The sequence below is a fragment of the Octodon degus genome, unplaced genomic scaffold, assembly GCF_000260255.1.
Source record: "Octodon degus isolate 3935 unplaced genomic scaffold, OctDeg1.0 scaffold00105, whole genome shotgun sequence".
Lineage (NCBI taxonomy): Eukaryota > Metazoa > Chordata > Mammalia > Rodentia > Octodontidae > Octodon > Octodon degus.
The window spans coordinates 185,435-203,440 of record NW_004524681.1 but is presented as its reverse complement, the minus strand read 5'-3'; the positions used below and the strand labels follow the sequence as shown (position 1 = coordinate 203,440).

At 36.1% G+C, this 18,006-nt stretch overlaps 1 protein-coding gene across 1 annotated transcript in view; it reads right to left on the bottom strand.

The window, feature by feature from the left end:
* Rfx7 (regulatory factor X7) overlaps positions 1-18,006 on the bottom strand; it is a 143,959-nt gene that overhangs the window by 6,363 nt on the left and 119,590 nt on the right. Inside the window, exons 5-8 of the mRNA XM_004638985.2 lie at positions 7,186-7,302; positions 5,471-5,555; positions 4,008-4,215; positions 840-1,135 (exon numbers count right to left, since the gene is read on the bottom strand). Coding sequence (XP_004639042.2) covers positions 840-1,135; positions 4,008-4,215; positions 5,471-5,555; positions 7,186-7,302 — 706 coding nt within the window. The remainder of the gene's footprint in view (positions 1-839; positions 1,136-4,007; positions 4,216-5,470; positions 5,556-7,185; positions 7,303-18,006) is intronic.

Below are 18,006 nucleotides of genomic sequence, written 5' to 3'. Positions count from 1 at the left end.
AATAATGACTTAACGAAGTTATAGGAAAAGGCGATAAAAATCTTAAGATATAAAATGTCTACCAGTCTGTGCTAAGAAGGTAACTCATGGAAGGGGAATGAGCCTTATCAATGGGTCTTCCTGGACTTCACTGCGGTAAGATCCCAGACAAAACTGCTGCCTACATTAAATCTACTCTACAATGAACAGTATGATCACTAGGTATTTCATGTTTTAGTATGATGCTAATATATAATAACCATGCTGATAAGAACAAGAAAAATAAGATAAAATGTTCCCTTAATTATGTTGTAATAACAAAGTAGCAGCCTAATTTAGCAGGGTGCACTCTCATTTTAAAAGCCCTTTCACTACAATCTCCACTGTGTGAGAAAGGAAAGGAGGGTATTAGTCACTTCTATTTATAGATAAACAAAGAAGTGAAAATGAGGGCCTGGGAGATAGCTCAGAAGCATAACTGCCTGCCTGGCAAGCACCACATCCAGAGTTTGGTCCCCAGTACCACACACACACACACACACACACACACACACACACACAAAGTGAAAATAGCCAAGGGATTTACTGTGTCCTATTCCTAAACCCAGCCAGCCATGAAGATAATACTATTGCCATATTATCCATATAATGGATATTATAAATATTTTCATCTAAATATTAACATTTAAACCAAAAAGTCTATATTAGTTTGTTGGCTCAACAAGGAATAAAACAACTCTGAACATGAGGTTGCTCAATCAATCAATCTATCTTATCTTTTAATTGACTGATTGTTTGTCTGTCTGTCTTTTAAATGACTAATTTCCCCAGTAAGTACAAACACTGCTTAATAAAATTACCGGAATGGGACTAGGGACAGCTGCTACAACAATACCAATGGGCTGAGGAGAAAGAATTGCAGGATTTCCATTAGGAAGATTAGTTACTCCGTTGGTTGTAGTGCCCTCTGATTTTTTTGCTGAAGATTCTCCTGGCAAAGGAGATTGTAGTTTCTGTTCCTGCTGCTTCTTTTGGATTTTTCGTTGCAACTGCTGTTTAGCATCAATAGGAGATGGCAAAGTCTTCACTTGAGGCTGAAAGGAATTGCTTTCAGCTGTAGGTATAAAAGCAGAAGGCTGGGTAATTCCTGTAATGCCTGAAAATGAACAGAAAAAAATATATAAACACTCTTTTTTAGAGAGGGCAGGTACAACCTGATTTCTTCAACTATGAAGCCATGTACTGGACAAAGCAGCCAAAACAGTATTTTTTTAACTCAGTTTCTTTATAAAACCTTGTATTTGTCAATGTGGTTTTGACATGTTAAAATACAGTCCAGCTCACTTTCAGTTAAATGAACAATAAAGTATCTAAGTCATAAACATGCAGAAGAAACACCACTGTTCCCTTTTACCAGATGTCCGCAAAATTTCTGTCCTCATTGCTAATTAGCAGGTTCATGCATTTTCACGACTTAATGTCCAGGCCAGAAGGAACACTCAGTGTGTGCGGAAACTACTCCACATCTTAGAAAAAATTTGTGGGGGAAAATTTTTTTCATTCCTACCAGAAACTGATAAAATAGGTAACATTATTTTAATTGCTACTATATGATTATTTCAGTGTGGCTAGAGAAATTAATTAGAATTTCTTAGAATATTAAGATATATAATAGTAATATTAAATTCTGAAAATTTGTCATGAAGTTAATTTTTTTTAAAGAACAGCAAGACAAACACAAAAGGAATAAAATCCAGTAAGATATAAATTTTAGGAATAATTATGTAATCAAATTGATTTTTAAAAAAAGCTCATTTAGGGAGTGGCATTAAGTGGAAATTAAGCTGTAGGCTAGCGAGTGCAGTGGTGAGGAGAAAGGGGAGGACACTACCCTGCAAAGCACACCTGTCTTCTGTCCCAGCCCCCTTTCTGCTTCTCATCATTGTAGGTAACAGTAACAACTTGGTGGAAATCAGGGAGGGAGGACTAGGAAAGAGAAAAACGAAACCAAAAAAACCCCTTAAGTCTCTCCCACATACTCACTGCTCAATATCATCTTTTTTGCTTTTCTTTGTCTTATTGGAAATGAACCCAGGGCCTCTGCTAAGTAATTATGATGCCTGGGGTGGGGTGCCTTCAACTAGGACTGCTTCTGCTTCAGCCTCTGAGTTCGGGGAGAACAGGCATGTGGACTCTCTGTTTAAAGATAACTTAAGTACTACTTTTCACATACAGCTGCACTGTGTCCTCCAGGCTCCAGCCACAATTGAGCTGCTCACCACCTGCACCCTACAGAACCCTGGCTCTTAGCTTGGATGTCTGGTTCCTCTGTCAGGGTTTCTGACAGCAATGAATTCCAGGCAGCTGACTTACAAAAAGTACATTTGTAACACAACCTGTTCTTAAGATGTACACTGTAATTTAAAACAGCAAATTCACCTTCAAAGAATGAAAATTTATTTGCAATCAAGTGTATTTTTAAAAAAATATAGAAAGGGCTGGGAACAAAATTTCAAGATTTAGAAAATGTTCTGAGTAATAATACAACTGATAAAATGTTCAGTCTTTTGGGTAACTGCTTTTAAAAAGGGAAAACACCTGTTTTTGTAACTTAGTACTTTTGGTTGAAAATGTACATTTACACCTTAAAACTTCATTCAACATCCAAGTCATATTTGCAAATGATGTGGAAAAGAAGAGATGGCTACATTCCTATTTCCCATGATTCCCAAATACTCAGTCTGATGAAGTACTCTTCTTGGTGTCACTAGGGAACGGTAGAAAGAGTAACATTGCAGGATCTGTACCTTTTACGGCCTTATTCTTCCAGAATGTAAGAATGAAGTATGACATAACTGAGTGAACCTGGACTTCGTAGGCAGATAGGATTCAAATCCTGGTTCCCTACTTACCCACCCTGGACACGGTGCTGAACTTCCCTGAATCTGTTTCCTGACCTGAAAACAGACTATCTCCAACTACAAGGGCTGCTGGAGGTATTAAATGAGGTAACATATGTGAGCTGCCTAGTGTATTCAGGCTGACCAAGCTCTCTCTGGCTTGTAGGCCAGCACACAGATTTAGGTCAAACACAGTTTACACGCAGGCAGAAAAATTCACACTGGCTCTTTAAGGGATTATTTTGCTGAAACTGATCGTCAACCACAATTCAAGAGGACAGATTACACAAAAGGGGTTCCCCAGATGTGGTAATTCTGCCCACAGATCTATCGTAAATTTAAAAGTATTTAGATTTCACACTTAGGAATCATTTAGAAAACATATTTCATGGCAATATACTTTTCAGAAAAATAATTTTCTAGGATAACGGAATGTATTCCCTGCTTAGGGTTATAAGGTATGACTGAGATAAAACATTATAAATTTCCACCTGGACTTCACATCACGACTAATTAAGGGGGAGTGATGTATTCCAACAATGCTGGTAACTGCTGAAGTTGTCAGATCCAAAATTCTTCTTTAAATTAAAATTCTCATGTTAGTACAAGTTTTAAAAATATCCTTCATGGCATTTTATAGATATGTTTCACACAGTTTATTTTTTGTGAAATAAGTAACTAGTCTCTGTGTCCAAAGGCCACTTTATTCATAAACTTAGTTTCTGGGACAGGAACTTAGTAAGTATGTAATTTTAAAATTTAATCTTATTTTACTTCTAATGTTTCACTGACTACACATATGTACTATACTTAAATAGAGAAATATACACACATTTTTAAAACTTAAAAATAGCAATGGAAAAATATATAGAACAACAGGGGAATCCAAACAGTTTTAAATTCTGGCATAGCAGTATACAAAAATATAGTACTAATCTCTATAATGAGAGGCTCACAGTTCTTATTTTTTTGGCATAACAAACCAATCTCAATTTAGTGTTAGGGTAGAATAAGAACACACTCAACAAGTACTGTAAGATGGGGTTCTTGGACTAATTCTTAATTTGTTACAACTCAATAGAGACTAGAGTCAGAACAAGGAGTTTCAGCTTAACAGTGACTTTGTACCTGCTGATGCTGCTGCCATTACTGTCAGAGCAGCTACCGACTTGGTGCCTATATAGTGACTTTTTACAAGAAAGCGGGCTAGTTCCAAGACGGTGTCAAATGGCTGGCTTAGCACTTTCTGTGCCCACTCACACACAAGACGACAAGCAGAAGAGATAACTTCCTCATCAATATTTTGTAGCTGCCCAGAAGGCTCAACTCCTTCCAACTAAACAAAAAGGAAAGAAAGAAAGAGAAGGTCAACTTTTTTTTTCCTTTTCCAACCAGATTTTACTGGTACATTTTTGGTATATAATGTTCACATTCATTATAGAGAATTTATTACCTATACATAACTTGTTTTTTTCCCTCACTCCCTTACCTTCTCTTCAGCCCCCTCCTCCCATCCCCATTTACAAATGATTTTGTTTCCAATTTCTTCCTTTTCTCATTTGGAAAACTTAACTTTAAAAAGAATGTTCAGAAAAATTAAATTCAAGCCCATATAAGATACCATGCTTTTAATTATGGAGAACAATGTGTTTCAAATTTAAAAGCTTTTCTAATGTCAATAAAACAAATTATATTAACCTATATTTTCTCTTCTGAAAATATATATATTTTTAAATTTAATTTTTTATTTTTTGGCAGAACCAGGGATTGAACTCAGGCCCTTGCACTTGCCAGGAAAGTGCTTATTCCACTGAGCCATCTCCCCAGCCCTGAAAATATTTTTTTAAGAGGAACAGATTTTTTAGAGCCCGGTGTGCTAGTGTACACCTGTAGGCCCAGCACTCAGGAGGCAGAGGCAAGAGGACTGTTGCGAGTTCGAGACCAGCCTGGGCTACAAAGTGGGCTCACAGCTAGCCTGAACTGCACAGCGAGACCCTGTCTAAAAAAAAAGGATTTTTTTTTATTAGTGTATGTTTGTGACACGTAATAATTACACTCATCTTTGGTACGTATATATACACTGCATCTGCATCCTTCTTACTCCCCCATTCTTGAGAAAAAATATCAAGATAACAATCCTATTCCCAATAGCTTAAGAAGTATTAAATATGTAGAAATTAACTAAGAAAACAAAAGACGTGATGAAAACTACAGTGCTCTGGGAAAAAAGAGGTCAAAGAGGATATCAGAAAATGAAAAGCCCACCCCCTGTTCTTGGATAAACAGAATACTGTGATACTGCTGTAATATCAAAAATGATAATACAGATTTAATATAATTCTAGTTAAAATTTTTATACAAATTACATACCTACAAGTAAGTAGCTTTAGGTCTCTGTTCTCTCAAAATTTCATGTAGATATAAACTCATTTACATGAACACCTTTAAGCCAATGCAGAACTTTTTGGCTTGTTTACTTTGCAAAGGGCACAGTTCTTCCTTCATGGTTTTATCCAACTGACTTTAGAGGATGCATTTCAATTTTAATAAGTACAATTCTACATATTGAAAAGAAATGGTAGAATTCTTACCCCATCTCCAGTTTTATGAAAGTCAAGGTTGGGCAGTGTTGGCATATGAACAAAGGCTTTTTTTCTTAGTCCACTGTAGCAATATGTACTAAATAGTTAAGGTCTGAAGTACTCTAAATTAATGGAATGCCTTCACAGGCAGGACTTGAAAGTAACCATATATAAAATGACAATAAAATTACAATAAGATGACATCTACTTTCTGAATTTGTCAGTCCAAAAACCTCAATATCAGAAACTCAGGATACCTACTCTTTTGAAGTAGGAATACTTCTTCAAGGGGAAGGCAGACTGAAAGTTCAATTATGTCCAGTCAGTTGCTTCTTTCTCTTTTTCTTTTTTTGGTGGTACCAGGGATCAAACTCAGGACCTTATACTTGCCAGGCAAGCACTTTTTCCACTGCGCTATCTCCCCAGCCAGGAATACTTCTTATGGAATGTTAAGTATTACTATCCTTTTCTTTTTAAATGTATTTGGTACAGGGTCTCACTACACAGTTTTGACTCCTAGTGATCCTCCCGCTTTCAGTCTCCCCAGTGCTGGGATTATATATAGGCATGAGCCACCACAAGGCTGGCTCAGTGGGGCTGGTGCGGTATGTGGTGCCAGGGACTGAACCCTGGTCCTTGCCCTTGACTAAGCAGGCGCTTAGTCTGCTGAGCTATCTCATGGCCCTGTACTATTTCTTAAATGAAATAATTTTCATTTGTGAAATTTTATGAATAAATGTTCCTAATATGCTGGGCCAGCCAACAGGTCAGGAGGAAAGGAATAGCCAGATGGAAACTTGGCATGAGGAAGGGAAACTTTAGTTCAGGGCACTGAGACAAAAACAACTCTTAGAGTGTCACAAGGGCTTTAACCTTTTCATTTCTCTTTTTCCATGAAACAAACAGGATTATCACCTACATCATGCCAAAGACACAACAAGACGTTTTTGTTTGTTACTAGCAAACAATGATGGTTATGCAAGTGGCTGAAGAACCCCTGGAAGTATTTGAGAAAAGCAGCCTTCCTCCTTCTCCTTCCTTTCACAGCCTCCACAGTAATTTTATGCTTTCAAAAAGGCCAAGAGCTAAGCAGAGAGAAAATGAACTTATTTCTAATAGACCCTGTGTTTTACAATCTTCTTTTAAAAGTAGAAACAATCTCAAATCCCTAAGTACTGTTCTATCGCAAAAATGACCTTCTCTATGCCTTTGCTTTAATTCTAATATAGGCTTCAAGGTGTTTGCTGAAAAATAAAGTGAATCCTAGAGCTTTCCAGTACATTTCCCAAGAAGTTTTTTTTTTTTTTTTAATATTGTATTATTAGTACTCTTTTAACCAAGGAGATGCTTGTTTCTAAATTAGAAGGAAAGAAGCTAACATCATCCTCTATTTTTATTCATATAGTTTACAACTGCTGAACAACGGAATATCTTACTATTATTATTATTACAGCAAAAAACAGTTCAGACCATTAATAACACTTCACAGTGATAGAGAGAATGGTAGAGTCCATCACAATACTAAACACAACCATTCTTTGTTGTTTCTTTTTCAGTTTGGCAATAGCTTGAAGGGTAAGATTTGCAATTATCCTACTAAGTACTATTTATATGTGTTGATCCCATTTACTTCTAATACAGTTTCCAGCTTAACTACAATAGCAAGTGTTCTATAGTAAGTAAGAACTTGAAAAAATTAATAGTAGCATTGTGGTAAAGGATATTTAGATTTGCCTCTAGTGCCCAAACGACGCGCCTTCATGTTTGGAAAGACATTTTTCATAATCTTTCCAAAGTCAGCAGCACTTAATGGATGGTAACCAAGATTGTCACAATAGCTCCTGCAAAAGAAAATGGGACGAATTGAGAAACGTGATTGACATCAGTCTTACCTAGGATTGTGCCACTTTAATACAATTTGAATTTTTTGATGAAGTGAAGCAATGGATCTTCAAGTCATTCACCACAATTGGCAGGGTCACCATTCTTTGGAGATGTGTTAAAAGTCAGATTTGGTTAGCTGGTTTCACTACCAAGATATATGGTACTGCTTTCAAAAGCATTCAAGAAAACTATAAGATAATGTCAGTACAAAGTTTTTCAACCCATGCTCTAAAATGAACATGTTCAGGAGAATTATTAAGTTTCCCATAATGTATGTTATTGGGTCACAAACCAGGATAATTTCCAGTACAAGTATAATGCTTGTTGGATATTACAGATAACACTACCAGACACTGTAAATTTAGAAACATGTTAAAACTAAAAGGGACCCTAGAGACCATCTGCACCAATACTCTGCATTTCATTGATAGGGTTAAAAACAAAGGACAGAGAAAGAGGTTCTAGGTCTGTTTTCCTCTCTTTCTCCTACTATACCTTTAATTTTTGTGAAAGTTCAGGATCATACATGAATTCAGTAGTTGTGTAGTTCAATTTCTTGCCAGATAGAGAAACTGCCTACTCTTAGGTGATGGATTGTCAACCTCAGTGTGAACACTGGTTCCAAGAGCAGCGTATGCTGTGAGGTAGCCTGCCCAACTGCAGGGATGCTAGCTCTTCAAGAAAATAACTCTATTAGAGAGAGCCCCTTTCCCTCTAGGAAGATCAAGATATGTGATGATCCTGTTTTATATGTAATTTATAGTCTTCAAAAGATAAGTAATTCACAATTTTGAAACTGGTTAAAAGAAAAGAAAAGAAAAACGAAACGAAACTGGTGCTTGGCCAAAGCTACAGATCATTTCAGGCCACGTGGAGCTTTTGGATAGCTTACGTTTTGTTTCCCCGACTCATAACTTTCTCCACAGTTGCTCAAACAAGATATGGCACCAATTAACACCCAAGTGTCAGATTACATTCATGCAGCATTCATCACAGAGACACTAACACTCCACTGTCATCCTTTTTTTTTTTTTTTTTTTTTTTAAATGTATTTAGTACAGAGACTATAGGGCCTCACTATACAGACTGGACTCACAGGGGTTCTCCTGTTTTCTGCCCCCCAAGCCCGGAGATTATAGGTGTGCACTGCCACGCCCAGTCTCAGGGCTGTCTCAGCTCGCCCCGGGGGCCGGCACAGCATGCTGGGCATGGAACACTGGCCACTGTGTCTGCCTAAGCAGGTGCTTTAATCTGCTGAGCTATTTGGCTGGCCCTGCATTGTCATTCTGTTTTTTTTTTTTGAGGTCATAGTGAAATTTATTCAAGAAAAAATAGATAACATTACTATATCTCTATTTATACCTATTAAAGAGAGAAACTTTTGAGGCTAAGAACCTTTTCCTAATGAAAACTTCAGGCCTAAATGACATTACAGGTAAGTGCTTTACACATTTAACACAAGTTCTACAAGACGCTTCTATAAAATTTAAGAGGAGAAAGTACACTCTTTTCTCTTCTGAGAAGGCAGCATTACTGATACTAAAATCATACATACATGAGAAGTAAAGCAAACTGCAGACCAATACCCCTCATGAATGTAAGATAGAAAGATTCTAAAGAACTTGTGAACAAATTGGGTTGAATAGTACATAAAAAGTTAGTACATTATGAGAATTACTATATAGTTGGCACTAAATAAAACCAATTTATGTCATGTAATCTATTAATCAACAAAAGAGACAAACCTTTTGATTTTCTATTATGGTTTATATATACCCAATATCTTTCTATGTTTAGAGCTGGGGCTTTTGGAAAGTGATTGGATTACTAGGCATTCTACTAATCACTGTATTAATCCATTTGTAAATTCATTTTTATGGTAAGTCAGAAGATTGCCATTTACCATTCTTGCTTTTAGCACACTCCTCATTCTTATATATGACATTCCATCTATCAGGGACAGATATACAGCTACTTCCTCTTAATTCAATGAGAAGAAAGATTTGTACTAATAGCGTTTGGACAGGATATCATGTCTGCATCTTGTACTATGAATAACCATTACAAAGACAACAATATGCAATGTATTAATTATTGAAACTGTCCTATTAATTGGTTTTGAAACTTTCATTGCTGTTTCTCAATAAAATTAATTAAAAAAAGAAGGGTAGCTGAGATGAAAATGCAAATAAATAAGAAGACATTGCATGTTAGAATGAAAGCCAAATTAAACTGTATGTATCCGTACATTATATGCGTATACAAGAAGGGACTTTTTGCCCAAGGTGAATTTATAACCTTTGTGTTGATGAAATCCATTGTCAAGTGAATTTTTTTCTCTTGCTCTTATTTAAACTTAGTTTTAGGATTGAAAATAAACCCAATATTAAAGATAACCACAAAAAGGTACTCAAAATCCATGGCAGCAATGTAATCTTTAGTGCTCATTCATACCACTTACACATTAAACATATAAATTTAAGGTAAATATTACTTAATAGTATAAAATAAAACCAAAACACAGAAAACACTGAAGGTATAATATCACTATGTGATACTGAACCATAGCTGACATTTGTTGAGTGCTTTTGTTACTTCATATAATAACCCCAGCAACTTGGGGCAGATATTTTTACTAAACATGTTTTACAGATGAGAAACCTACATATAGAAGTGTATCAGGAAAGCATCTGGTTTAATCTAATTAATTTTACAAATGAGGTACTTTAAGAATGCTGAACGCTTGGAATACAACGACAATTACATTATCCATTTTTCCCTAATATATTCAAAGAGAAGAATTTATTAAGAAATAGTATTTTCAGCTGGGAATGATGACCCATGCTTATAATCCCAGTATACTGCGAAGCTAAGGCAGAAGAACTGTAAATTCAAGTCTAGCCTGGGTAACCTATGGAGATTCTGACTCAAAATAAAAATTTAAAAAAATGGCTAGGAATATAACTCAGTGAGAATGTCCTTAGGCTCAATTCTCAATAGTATCTTTTTACCTAGATACGCAGTTATTTTAGTGAATCTTGGCATTCATGTATGTCAATAAATATAGGACTTTAGCAATGTCCAGAACATAGAGTGAAGTTATAGTCCTCCTAAAGTACAAGTCAATTAATACATTTGCTAGATAATCTGGAAAACAAATGTGATCAAAGAAGTATGGCCAACAATACAATTAGCCTGAATCCTTGAAAGTAGAATAATCACAGAAACCTTTTCACTTTTTAAAGGTGTTATTAGATTCCAAGAGCCTGGAAAGACAATTCTTTGAAAGTTCCAAACCTGGACCATAAAATTTTGCCTTTTTCATGTTTTTCAACATACACAGTTGAGGGATGGCTAAAGTGTTCTCGATACACAGCGCAGGCATGGTTAAAGTGCACTGGTGCTGGCATTTGGCAGGGACACTTGAGGACCGCACAGAAGAGATGGTTCGATATCCCAGGAGCAGCCTGGCTGAAACAGACTACATTGGGTCCAAGCTGGATGTAGTGGCATGTTTCTAATTTCAGCATTCTGAGAGGATGAGGCAGGAGTATTACAGATTTGAGGGTAGCCTGGGCAACTCAGTCACTTACACACTGTTTGGAAAGGGAGGTATGGCTCACTGAAAAGGCTCTGGGTTTGATCCCTAATACCACAAAAGCAGAACAAAACAAGGAGGCATAACTCTGTTGGTTACTTATTCCAATTTCTAGTTCAGGTCCTGATGAGAAATTTAGATTTGTTAATATTATTCAGTAAAGCTTAAACTAAGATCAAATATCACAAGTATAGTCCACCTACTGTAATACTCATTTTTGTAGTAAACATACAATGAACAATATAGCTGAAAGTCTGCCTTGTTTGAAATCAACAAAATTTAAAGTTGAGCATATTCCTGGGAACCCAGAAAGTCATATACATGCAGAGGGTTGAGACATGCTCCTGAAAAGGCCCTATGTTCTCACCTTTAGCTTAATTTCAGGCCTCCAAAAGCAGGAAGTGAAGGCTAAGGAAGAGCACTGAACTGTTAAGATTGAGGGTTAATACTGTACCCCAATACACACAGAACCCTTAGGCAAAAATAGAGATTTACTGGTTCCAGATGCTTAAGGAAATCTGTACCTAATGATTAGCTGACCAGTAAGTTGAGTAGAGAGTTCTGCCATCACACAAAACAATGAACACAAACCTTGTAATTCAGAAAAGGGAAAAACAAACACTACAATATATAGTAATAACCATAAATGCTGAGCAGGAAACAGAATTGGATTTCTGGAATATCTCATTACCTAATTTTAAGTATCCACTCTGAAACAAAGAATTTATGATATGCAAAGAAACAAGCCATGTATCTTGGGTTTTACATAGGAAACTAAGTAATCACTAGCAGCTGTGTTGAGGAAGCTCAGATGTTAAAACTTGCTACACACTTTAAACTAGAATTTTTTTTTTTTTTTGTAGTACCAGGGATTGAACTCAGGACCTTGAGCTTACCAGGCAAGCACCTATTCTACTGAGCTATCTCCCTGGCCCCTTAAACTAGCAATTTTCAAAATGTTCAAACAGCTGAAGGAAATCCTGTCTAAAGAGAAAATGTCAATAAAGATAAATATACATGAATAAAAATCTTACATAAACATGAATATGATTCTGGAGCTGAAAGCATAGAAGCCAGAAAAAAATTAGAGAGGGATTCCATAGCAAATCACAGCAAATAGAAAAAACAAATCTGTAAATGTGAAAATAAAGTCAATTGAGATTATATCATCTGAAGAACAGAAACAAAAAAGAATAAAGACCAAGAAATCGCCTTAGAAATCGGTGAGATATGGTCAAATACCAAAATATACATAATAAAGAGAACAAAGGAAGAGGCCAGCACAAGGAATATCAAAAAAACAAGAGCTAAAAAATTCTAAATACAAGTATTAAATTATATAAACAAAAAGCATAATACAGAAATAAAACTCAAAGAGACATAATCTAAGCAAACAGCTGAACATCAAAGACAGAACAGCTTGAAAGAGATGAGACTCATCATGCATAGTGACAACTTGTTTCTCATAAGAAAATACTAAGGCTAGAAGACAGTGAGGTGACGAACAGCACCGCAAGACCTTCAAGCATGAATTTTGTACCCAGCAAAACAAATGTAAATAATTAGATTTCAACACTAGCAGATTTGTCTTACATAAGCAAAATACCCCCAAAAAAACCCAAACAAAACATCCCTCACCCCCCCAAAAAACTGGCAAGGATGTAGAAAAAAAGAAACCCATACATCTGGGTGGGAATGTAAATTAATACAGACACTGTGAATAGCATGATGGTTTCTAAAAAAATTTAAAATGTATCTTCCATGTGATTCTGTTACCTTAGCAGTGGCCAAGATACAGACTCTGCGACGTGTCATCAACAGAAGAATGGATAAATAAAATGTATCTACATAAAAATTTTATTAATTTTAATGTTTTATATATGATATTTAACAATGTTTTATATAAATAATAATATTCATCCATTAAAAAATGAAGTACTAGGGCTGACCAGATAGCTCAGCAGATTAAAGTGTCTGCTTAGGCAGACACAGGGGCCAGGGGTTTGATCCCCACCTGCTGTGCTGGCCCCACCCCCAAGGTGTGCACAGACAGCGACTGAGACTGGGCGTGGTAGTGTGTGCCTGTAATCCCAGCGCTTGGGAGGCTGAAAAACGGGAAGGACCACTAAGAGTCCAATCTGTGTAGTGAGACCCTGTACTAAAAACATTAAAAAAAAAAAAAAAAAAGTACTAAAGGCAGTCATTCAGGTCTAAATGAAGAAACACTGGACAGGAACTCAATTTATTGATAAAGGTATCTTCATAGGTAAAGATAAAATAATTTTCTTTGGGAGGGGTGGTTATAACTGATATTCTATCAAATACATAGAACCCCAACTAAGCTACATAAAAACAGTAACTATAAATCTATGCAGCTGGGCATACTGTTGCATACCTATAACCCTAACACTTGGGAGGCTGCAGCAGCAGGATGGAGCCTAGCCTGGACTACATATGGAGCTCAAGCAGGCCAGCCTAAACTATACAGCGAGACCCTGTCCCAGAAACACTCCACAATAAAAAACAGATTTAAAAAAAAAACTATGCAGGTCAACACACAATACATAAAGATGGAGATTTTGTATACTTTTGAAATTTGCAATTAACCAAAACTAGTTTAAAATAACTATGAAAAAATATATATAGTAAATGACAATAAATAGAAAATACCTATTTAATACAACAGAAGGCAATAAAAGAAGAGTAGCAACAATAAAGACATAAGACATGTAGGAAAAAATAGCAAAATGGTAGCTACAATTTGTACCTCTTCAATAACTGTATTAAATGTAAACTCAGGGGCACCACCCACTCAGGGCCCCCCTTCTGTCCTTCCCTTGGACAGAAGCTTTCTTTCCTTCAATAAATATATTTTGCTCATAAGAAAATGTAAATTTATTAAGCTCTTCAACTAAAGCTAGTGTTGGTAGAACAGATTTAATGTAAATGTGATACACTATTATATATACTGTATTAACTTAAAATTCAAAGACACAAGTAGATTGAAAGTAAAAACAGAAAAATAGGCAGATGTTCACTGAAAGAACTGGCGTAGCTATACTGATAACAAAAACAAAACTTTAACCAAGAAATTATTAATAAAGACAAAGATACTATTCCATGTTGTGGCCCAATCATCAAAAGCTAAAATACAATGCTATCTCAGTTCACAAACTTACTTTGCTGTATGATTTTGGAAAAGATGGCTATATTTGTATCTGTGTAGCAAAGATGGCCACAGTCCTGTTTGTCAACCACTGAAGAGTTTGCAAACAAAAACATTTTGCCAAATGCTTCTATCTGTGAACCAAATTGTTTGCACACACAAGTGGTCCTGTTGTGAGTTACTATTATAGTTAAAACCTTTATGCAGCAAACAATGGAGCCCCAAAATACATAGAACAAAAATTGACAAATTAAAGAGAGAAATAAGAAAATAGTTGGAGATTTTCCTGTCTCATCTTCAATTATGGGTAGAACTATGCAAAAGATCAATAATAACACAGATGACAAGAACAACTGTATAAACCAACCAGACCTAACCCACATCTACAGAACATTCTACTACCTAATAGTAGAATATACAAGTATACATGGAACATTTTCCAGAATAAGTATTTTAAGTGATGGAGTCAGTTTCAATAAATTAAAAAACAACTAAAAATCATACAAAATATTTTCTCAGACCATACTCAAATGAAATTAAAAATCACCAACTCAAGAGGAAATTCACAAATATGGGGACATCAATTTATAAATTCTAACTGATCAATGAGTCAATGAAGAAATTACAAGAGAAATTAAAAAATAATTAGAAGTAAAATGAAAAGACAATATACTAAAACCTGAAGCATTTAGAAAGAATTCTTAGAACATTTATAGTTACATATTCCAGTATTAGAAAAGACCTCAAATCAATAACTTAATTCTCCATTTCAAAAAAATTGAGAAAAAAATAAAATAAAAAATTGAGAGAACAGTAAACCCAAAACAAACAGAAAAAAAAATGATATTAGAGCAGAAAAAACTGAAACAGGGATTAGAAAAACCTACAAACAATATCAGCTCAAAAGTTGATTTGAGGCCAGGGAGTATAGCTCGGCAGTCTAAGTGCCTGCCTGGCGAGTGCAAGAACCCAGGTTTGATCCCTGGTACTACATGTCATGCTGTTGTGCGAGGCACCGAAACTGGACGGGGTGCCACACGCCTGTAATTCCAGTGCTGGGGAAGCTGAGACAGGAGGATCACTACACAACTGAGCTGCGCAGCAAGACCCTGTACTAATTAAATGAAGAAATAATTTTTTTTTTTCTTCCCAGAATCGGGGATTGAACTCAGGCCCTTGTACTTGCCAGGGAAGCACTTATTTTACTGAGCCATCTCCCTGGCCCCAAAGAAAGAATTTTAAAAACTTGATTCTTTGAAATGATCAACAAAACTGATGAAGGCAGGAAGAAATAAAAACCAGGAATTAGAAAAAGGAACATTACTGAAGTTACTAAATGAAAGTACTGTATAAGTGGTTCCCTGGCAAGCACAAGGGCCTGAGTTCAATCCCCAGTTCCGCAAAAAAAGGAAAGAAAAGAAAAAAGAAAGTACTGTAAAGTAATATAAGAACTATATGCCTTCAAATTAGATAATCTATGTGAAAAGGACAAAATTCCAGAATTAAGTTACCAAAATAGATTAAAAAAGAAACACAATCTGAGACAGAAAGGAGTGAGTGGGTTAGTGAGTTAAAAGTACCCACAAAGACACTCCTGCTCAGATGGCCTCACTGGTGAATTCTACCAAGCACTTAACAGTATCGCACAAACTTTCAGAAAACTCACTGTACAAGGCCAGCACTATCTTGATGCCAAAACAAGACAAAGACATGACAAGAAAAAAAGAGTAATATTCTTTATGAATACTGATAAAAAACCTTACCAAAACATTGGCAAATTAATCTAGCATGTATGTAATAGATTATAAACAATGATTCCATGTGATTAATCCCAGAAATGAAAAATAAGTACAATTCACAAAAATAATCAGTAATATACCATCACGTGTGGTAGGATATGCCTGTAATCCCAGCACTTGGGAGGCTGAAGCAGGAGGATCACTGTCAGTTCAAGCCAGCATGAACTACACAGTAAAACCCTGTCTCAAAATGTAAATATATTATCCATTTTAATTGCATAAAGAAAAAAAAAACCTAAGTATGATCATCTCAGAGGCAGAACAAGCACCCTACAAACTGGTAGGAGAATGAAAATTCCTCAACCTGATGAATGTACACCTAACATCACACTGAAGGCTTTCCCTTCAGGTCAGGCAAAAGACTGAGTCTGTTTATTTCTACTCAATGTTGTATGGAGTCTACTGAGGGCAAGAAGGCAAAAAATGATAGAGGCCACACAGATTAGAAAGAAAGGTATGAAATTGCTTTTGTTTTCAGATAACAAGATTATCTGTGTAGCAAATCCTAAGAAGTGAACTAAAAAACTATTTTAGTTTAATAAACTAGTTCAGAAAGATTGCAGGATACAGGTTCAACATTCAAAAATCAGTCTTCTAGGGGCCGGGGAGATGGCTCAGTAGAATAAGCGCTTGCCTGGCAAGCACAAGGGTCTGAGTTTAATTCCTGGTTCGACAAAAAAAAAAAAAAAAAAAAAAATCAGTCTTCTATAACTAGCAATGAACAATTTAAAACAATGGAAATTACACTTAAGAATAAGTTCATGAATTGAAATATATAATATTGTAAAATTTAATGTAATCCTTGTAAAAATTTCTATTACCTGCCTTACAGAAATTGACAAGCTGATGCTAAAATCCATATAGAAATTTACGTAATACAGAAAACTTAAAAATAATGAAGAATGAAGCCTGAATACTCACATTCCTCAACTGTAAATTTTACCACAAAGCTAGAGTGATTCAGGTAATTTAGTGCTGACATAAGAATACAGCAATGAGCCAGACTCAGCAGGCCACCTACAGCCAGCAGAGGCCCTTGGAAGGTGCCAAGACCACTGAACGTGGAGGTAGTCTTTTCAGCAACCAGTGCTAAGGCAATGGGAAATGCCTGTGCAGAACAAATATGGGACCTGCCTCACACTATGTACCAAAATTAATTCAAATACAAAGACCCATATATATGAGCTAAGGCTATAAAGCCCATGAAGGAGACATAGTGTCAATCTGTATCAGTCAACAATCTCTTAGATATTATATCCCAAGGTAAATAAAATGCAAACAAAGAAAAATAAACAGAATTTCATCAAAATTAAACACAATTGTTTAGCAGAAAACACTAACAGTGAAGACAGCCCACAGACTCCGAGAAAATATACAAGTCACAATGTATCTAGTAAGGATTTAGTATCTTGAATATATGAAGAATGCATAACCAAACAAGAAAATAATATGTAAGTAGGCAAATAATTTGAAGTCGTTTTTCTCCACAGAAAACATACAAATGGCCAATACATGCATGAAAAGATGCTCAGGATCATAAATCAGAATTCTAAGTCAAAACCATGGCCTACAACTTCACTTGCATTGGAATGGCTATAATGAAGACAGAGACAAGGACCAGGGAGGATGCAGACATTGAAGCCCTCTTAAGATGTTCATCAGTAGAAATATGAATGCTGCAGTTATTTTATTTATTATTTTTATTTATGTATTTAGGACAGGGTCTACAGGGTCTCACTACACAGACTGGACTTGCAGTGATCCTATTTTCAGCCCCTCAAGCGCTGGGATTAAGGGCACACGCCACCACACTCAGTCTCAACTGCTGTCTCAGCACGCCCCAGGCTGGGGCCTGCATGGCACGCCAGGGATCGAACCCTGGCCGCTGCACTCTGCCTAAGCAGGTGCTTTAGTCCGCTGACCTATCTGTCTAGCCTGCTGCAGTCATTTTAAAAAACAATCTGGCAATTCTTTTTAAATTTTTTTTTTTTTTTTAACATTTAGTGTGTGTGTATGTGTGTGTGTGTGTGTGTGTGTGTGTGGCCAGCTCAGCCCACCAGGGGGCGCGGCTGGCTGGCATGTGGTGCTGGGGGATTGA